The 7,437-nt window shown below is 46.0% G+C and overlaps 1 protein-coding gene and 1 pseudogene across 1 annotated transcript; both read right to left on the reverse strand.

Annotated features, from left to right (window-relative positions):
- Positions 1-272: 272 nt before the first annotated feature.
- LOC147967073 (protein FAR1-RELATED SEQUENCE 5-like) lies at positions 273-2,644 on the reverse strand (annotated as a pseudogene).
- A 3,129-nt stretch (positions 2,645-5,773) lies between these two features.
- LOC147967074 (putative F-box protein At1g44080) lies at positions 5,774-6,856 on the reverse strand. Its single transcript, XM_087531035.1, has one exon. The coding sequence runs from the start codon at positions 6,854-6,856 to the stop codon at positions 5,774-5,776; it is 1,083 nt and encodes a 360-aa protein (XP_087387161.1).
- Positions 6,857-7,437: the final 581 nt, after the last annotated feature.

Below are 7,437 nucleotides of genomic sequence, written 5' to 3' on the forward strand. Positions count from 1 at the left end.
GCTAGTTTCCGAAAATCGTATATCATGTTCCTCTCCCTTATCTGCTTCTTTGATTGAGGAGGCATTTCATCCGGTTGCTCATAACTAGTCCCTGGTGCACTAGGTACAGCAGTAGGTGTCCACCGTCTTAGCAGGTACCTTTCCGGTATGACATCAACGCCAACATGGGTGAACACCTTGAGGATGTGGCAACAGAGGATGCCGTCCTTGTCCATTTTACAACACTCACACAAATAGGAACCCTCCTCCACCCTTGCCTGCACCAAGTAGTTTTAAGAACCATATTTCGCAACAAATTCCTGGTTCGGTCTGAGCTCAAACGCATCAGCACCAACTTGGAAAGCATTATAACGTCCAATCAGCTCAAACTCTTCTCTAAACTTGCGGTAAAGGTCTCTAGTATAGGTTTTGTAAGCTTGCTTCTCTATTGGGAAGTTGGACCACAACTCAATCTCAAGGTGTTGTGTCCTATAATCATTGCAGCCTTCCTTGGCAAGGATGTGGTTCTGTATTTTTTCATATTGCTTGACGAAGTTCAACATTGAGTTGTGTGGGTTCACATATCTTTTGAGGACGGCGTTGAACCCCTCACTACGCTGTGTAGACTAGAGGAAGGGAAAGAACATGTGTTTGAAGTAGCACGGCACCCAAGTTGACTTGTATTCGTACAACTTCTCAAAGTGCGTGTGTGCCATAGCCTCATACTTCATCATTAACCCAGCCCAATTCTGCTCAAACTCGTCTATAGTGAAGCTGAAGTCAACACACTTGTTGAAATCATCAGAGAGTCCTGGATTCCGGCACAGCAACCAACCAACCTTTTCCTAAGCCTTTTTCATGATGTGCCATCGACAACAACGGTGCACGGTGGTTGGAAAGATGCTCTGTATTGACTGCCTCATCGCACCATCCTGATCGGTGATGAAGTTGTCAGGAGGTTTGCCATCCATAGCCTCTAGGAATGCTCCAAAGACCCAATCAAAGCTCGATGCCAACTCCTGCCTCACAAACGCGCAACCCACCATGAAAGATTGGCCATGTCGGTTTATTCCTATGAAGGGCGCGAACGGCATATTGTACAAGTTGGTCATGTAGGTGGTGTCAAACGATATGCAATCGTGGTACGCCTCCGCATAAGCTTTTCGAGCTAGGCCATCCACCCAAAATATGTTGACAACTCTGTCCTCTTCAGCATATTTCACCTTATAGAAGAAGTCTGGATCGGTTTTTTGTATATCCTTGAAGTGCGCAATTGTCTCAATCAGATCACCCTCCTTTGTGTCATCTCTACGGAAACTTGTACAAAGATTTGTTATTGCCTTTGGTCCGAACGGCACCATCATCTCAGATCCATAGAACTCTGCCATTACATGCATCATTCGTCCTGCATAATACAAAAACAAACAGTATATCCTTTTTTTAGTTGCACAAATGCGCACATCCAGCTGCACAGTAATAGGACACGTGTTGGCACAGAAGATAATCATAGGAAATGGACACCTAGCTGCACCTTTTTAAAAACACTTTTGCAGTTTTTGCATACAGGACATTGTGTATTTGCACAGTAAAGACAATCTAGTTGCACAAGAAGCACCCAAAGTGATATATAAAAAGCATGGGAAGTTGGACAGCAGTTGCATAGTTAAGCCATTTCAGTTGCACAGTAGTACCATAACAGTTGCACACTGGACTGCCTAGAGGGAAACTTAATTCTTCAAGGGATATAGAAAAACACCACACCTGTAGTCAAGTTGCAGTTATACAAGATGCGCAGAAACTCCTTTTCATCAGGTGAGATGCCTTGGTGGGATCTCAAGTATTTGGACAATGAAGGTTTGTTCACGAGCGGATGATTGTGGTCACGAACAAAGTGCGTCACCTCCCATCGACCATCTATCAGCTTCACCAACATTTTCGCCCTGCATTCAGTCTGCTTTATTGTCTCACGTTTGCGCTTCTTCTTCTTCTTACTAGTACCAGCATCCTCTTCAGCAAATATTGGAGGTTCTTCTTCCATCTCCTCATCACTGTTAACAGATGTTGGATCTGGAATAGGGTCCAGGTAAGGAGGAGCCTCAGCTCCTCCATCATCAGCTTTGGGCTTCTTGAACTTGTTGCAGCAAAACTGTTGTTTTATCAATTCATTGGTGCGGGGTGTCCGTCTAGAGGTGTTCATCTTGATAGAGAAACCCATCCGTAGTGCGTAACTGTTGTAGTGATCCTTAGCAATTTTAAGGTTGTCAAACCTCATGCCAACATAGGGTTCCATAGGTTGAGAACCAGCCTCGTCCTCTCCTTCTTCTACTTGCACAGCTCTGTCAAAAGCCCCAGCTTCTAGCTCAGTCCTGGTTGGACCAGGAACATTTGCCTCGGTTCCTGTGTCATCAAGAGTATGGCTCTCTGACTGCAAAGACACCACTACAGGGGCACCACAGGCTGATGACTGGCCTGCCACATTGTCATGGCCCGTAGGGTTACCATCACGACTTGCCTGCGTGTAGTAAACAGATCGACCATTTTCTGTGCAGTTTCCTTGTTGTATGCTGGGTTGCTGCTGATCCATATCATGAGGAAGCTCATTGAGATCTGGAGGCAACTCATTGAGATCAAGCATTTTTTTCCCTTGTTTTTGGATGCTGCCACACACTCCCTGCACATATAAAAAAAGAAGAAATTGATGTCATCAGTTGGTAACCACAGAAAAACTGTGTTTCAAACAACCTAAAAGCAACATGACCATAGCATAATCTTTTATTATAACAGTTATGAATTTTTTTGTTTGCACAGAGTTGTTATGTTAGTTGCACAGTTTGCAGTAAATAACTGGCAAGAGCATGACTTCTTTTTGCTACAGAGTTTTTCTTACCTTTTCCCTTTTTGTGTTGTTGCAATGATCTGTAGGTTTCCGTTTCGCAAGGAGCTCTTTTCAGATTTTTCTGCACATAATTGGATGCTACATTTGAGAAGAAAAATCCAGGTGAAAGAAGAAAGAAGAATTGGAGGACAGATTATAGTTATATGTTTTTCATCGCCGTTTATGTTTCTAGATCTGGTATATTTGAACATATTAATATGGTTTGCAATAGGTGTGGGACCAGAATATATGCGTGGGACAAGATTATGTGTGTGAATATGTTAATATGGTTTGTGGCTTCATTAGCCATGGACAAAAGTTCCTATGTTTTTCCTGTTGCAGTACAGATTTCTGGTTTTCGCTAGAATAGACGTCTCAATTTCCAGGATTTTCCACTTGGCCAGCATACATATTCAGTTGGACATTCAAAGCTTTTAGTTGGCTAGAATAGATGTCTCAGCTGGCCAGGTTGCATTTATTTCAGTTTTTGGCCAACATGCATGTTCAGTTGGACAGTTAATGCATTCAGTTGGCTAGAATAGATGTCTTAGTTGGCTAGAATAGATGTCTTAGTTGGCCAGCAGTTTTTGGCCAACATGCATGTTTAGTTGGCCAGAAAACATGTTTTTTATTTCCACATATACTACATTTTTTCCAAAGTGTTCACTCAGAAACATGTATTGCCAAATATATGTTTAGTTGGCAGGATACATGTTTAGTTGGCCAGGATACATGTTCAGTTGGCTGGGATGAATGTTCGGTTGCACATTTATGAATTTTTCGTTGCACATGTTCAACAAAGCATTGGGCAGTCAATTTTTTGTTCATTTTGCAAACAATAACTACAAGTTGGCTTTAATCATGTTTTAATTGGCCAGAGAACTCGTTTTTAGTTTGGCTTGTTTTAACACATCCAGGTGGTAGTTTATGGCATGTTTAACATCTGATGTGATGTGCCAGATTCACCTCTTTTTTAAAGCAGATTCTCCATGGATCCATGGAGAAGGGTGTTTACATACCTATACATATGCTTATGCAGTAGAAGAAAGGGGGAAGTGAAGAGGTGCAGAGGGGGCTTACCTGCTCGATCTTACTGCCTGGTATGGCTCTGACCACCCTGCCCTTTAGATCTCGAAGCAGCTCCTTCTACTTTGGGGCTCCCATGGCGGCTGTGTAGGAGGAGGAAGAAGGGCTGGGGGGCGATTGCGTTGGATCTGGTTCTGGCGTGCAGAAGAAGAAGAAGGCAGCGTGGGTGGGGCTGAGGCATGGGGGAAAGGGAAGGGGAAAGTGAAGAAGGATGATCTGGAGGCTAGAGGAAAGTTACCTGATGCTGCTACCTGCTATGGCTTTGTACTCCCTCTTCTTAGAATTGAAGCTTTTCTGGCCAATTTCTTCACCTAGTTTTGCTCTGCCATGGCAGCTCTGTAGGGTTTGGATCTAGGCCTGGGATACACTTCTTTCGTGGAGAATCAAAAGGGCGACCCGTGGGGGGAGGAAGTGTGGGCGAGCTGTGCGTGGGAGGCGTGGGGATGTGGTTATCACGTGACAGCGATGGGGGAGATTTTCTGTTTGTTGGGAGCGTGGGCAGTCGGGTAGGAAGGAACTTTCCTTCCTGGGACAAAGGGGGACATGAAGTTGCCTTTTATGGCTGGCCGCTCCATCGCGCTAGTGGGCAGCCGGCCGCCCACTAGACGCTAATTGATTTTTTTACTCGTTATGCGTGTTTCTCGTGGGGCGGCGAGAAACATGGATAAAACCCATTATCCTAATTTCTCGGGCGGTACACAAACCCATGGTTGATGCTAAATGTGGTATATTATGATGGTTTGGTTGGTTTTGGTCCTCCCCAACATGATTTGACAACACTTAGCTCCCCTCATTAAGTTTTCCTAGCTCCATCACTGGCCGGAGTCAAAGATGGCAGGGTTGAAGTATGAGCTAGGGTTGGCATATTAGCGGAAGCAGGCAACTAGCATGTAGGCGCATCAAGAGAAGATCACACGACAGCGGTTGGCATATCGATGGAATAAGTGGCATCGCATGCCAGCCTCATAGGGCACAGAACGTGAGCGAGGAAGGAGGATGGCCTGGATCTTTGAGCATGAAGAGCCCTTGTGTGTGCATTAGCTGGTGCTTGATGTTCTCGATGTTATGACTGAGCTCGGAGCTTATCACAGTTTGCCACCCAACAGCCTCCTGCATCACCTCCTCCTCTGCAACCAACCACGATGGATAGAAATTGTTGTAATTCGTGTGAAGGTGAGTGCGCAGTGAATTAGGTAGCTATGTGCGTGCAGTTTGGAAGAGGCATCAATGGCTTGTCCTATAGCTAGTGTGGTCCCTTATGTGGCCATATGCAAGCTAGGCCGGCAAAGTAAGCTAGACAGATTCGCAATGTTCATCATGTTGGAGTGAGCATAGAGCATCTAGAAGGAATACATGAGGTAGGGTTGCATCCAGTCCCAAAGCAAGGATAATTGTTTTCCGGTGAACTTGATGTAATTTTTCTTATGTTTGAGGTTCTTTGTACTTCAGGAGAACTTGGATAATAGATCTGGTGATCGACTAGGAATCAGAAGGGACATAAGCCAAATGCATTGTCAAAAGTCAAAACACATGCTAGCTAAGATATCAAAGGGACAGAAGCAAGCACCCTTCAAAAAAAAGGGACAGAAGCAAGCAAAGAATGAATGGCTCATAATATCTGTATGTCAGGATCAACACAATATTCCAACCATCCTAGAGATGCCACAACACAATATTTTTGCGTCGTCTATTTTAACATATATACCCATATTAAAATATGACTTTGTTTATACTGTAGTTATGTCTATAATCTTTGTGGTCTCATTCATGGTAAAGGTTTACTTTATACGTTAGGGATAATATAAAGCTACATATGCCATGCTAGCCAGACAACTAGATATTCAGAGGGAGAACCCACATGCCAGAGCGATCAACTACATAAGATACCGGTGATTTGATCCGCCACATGACATTGTCACGGTTTTCATACTGCATAGGATATACATGTTTACCATTGTCGTCCGGCCTTGTTGAGCACATTCGAACATGGGTGTAGATGCAACTTCTTTGCACCTTGTCACTCCAAGATTCCGGCACATACACCGTCTTGGACCATGTTTCCCCTAAAAATAATGCGTATTCACCCAAGCTTGTTACCTTCTCCCACCTGTGAGCATACTCTGGCGTCGAGTCGTCAGCAAGCAGAAAGACCATGAAGAAAGGCTCGTCGAAGGTGGCATGCGATGGGCTATAGTACCTGACCACCATCGCCAACTTGCCATGCAGCTCAATGACGTTGTTCGGGCACACAGTAGGGCCGCTACTCAATCGGACAGGCAGCCGGTGGGGCTGGAAGGTGATTAACCCGTCTTTTTTCACATGTATTTCGAACTTGATCAGGTTCATGGAGGTGGTGAGGCCATATAGCTGCCCATTGGAAAATACGATGTCTAGTGGCCTCAGTTGATGAAGGTGTTTCACCGTCCACCCACCGTCCGGAGAAGCAATCCTGCAGAGGGCGACGTCATATCCATGTGTGATGGCGGCGAGAATGCTGCCGCTTGAGGTGGGGGATTCAGAGAAGACAACCTTTCGGATAAAACCAATCACGACCTCTGCGGGGAGCCGTACCTGGGCGCCAGAGAAGAGGTTGAAGACCACAAGCCGCATCTTGTGCCCAAGCGCAGCCACCCAACCGCCCTCGTAAGCTCCCACAAATTCGGAACACTTGCCAATCGCCTCGCTTGGGAGCGGGATGCGCAAGACGGTGCCATCCTCGGGGCAGTACAGGCACCTGATTTCCCTGTCGTCGGCGATTGACCGGGAGAAGACGAGCCACGGGACGGCGGGCGGTGCAGCTGCTCGCCACGACCTGCATACGGCGGCGAAGCGGATACGGTGGAGCGAGCCGGGGACCTTGGCGCCGACCACGCGGAGGAGATCGTGAGGGAGATCGGACCACTCGACTGACGCCATGGATGGCGCTGAAAGGTACGGCGCCGCCGCCGGTCAAGCAAAGAGCTCGCTAGGTTTTTATTAAGAGAACAGGCAAGCGATGGACTGCAGCGTACGTCTCGTTACCTAGCTAGCTAATACAGGAATCGCTTTTCTTTCTTCCAGGTGAAGAAAGAAGAGAAAGGGTTGGATACAGGAATCGCTTTTTTTAGGCAATTTTGTTTTCTTTTGTGAGAAACAGAATGTTACCTAGCTTTTTTTTAGGGGTGCATGGTACCTAATAAATTTACAATTGAAGCTATCTGCCCTCAGCTTAATCTCTTTGATAACAGACCCATAGTGACCAGCATTGTTCTTGTTAGTGTCTTGCACCACCTGCCTTGAGTCACATGCGATGATGATGTTGTGGAGTACAAGGTCCTCGGCTAAAGCGGGCAGGGCCTCTCTGCAGACTGCAGGCGAGTGCTTCGAGTATTGCTGGATCATGAACACCCATGATGACGAGTGAAGAACTGCCCAAGTATGAGCCATGTTCGTTGCGATACACCGTTGTCGCCGAGCCTCCCCTGTTCCTGTGAACGCTGGCGTCTACATGTATTTTC

This window comes from Triticum urartu, chromosome 6A, assembly GCF_056163025.1.
Source record: "Triticum urartu cultivar PI428250 chromosome 6A, HENAU_Tu73, whole genome shotgun sequence".
Taxonomy (NCBI): Eukaryota; Viridiplantae; Streptophyta; class Magnoliopsida; order Poales; family Poaceae; genus Triticum; species Triticum urartu.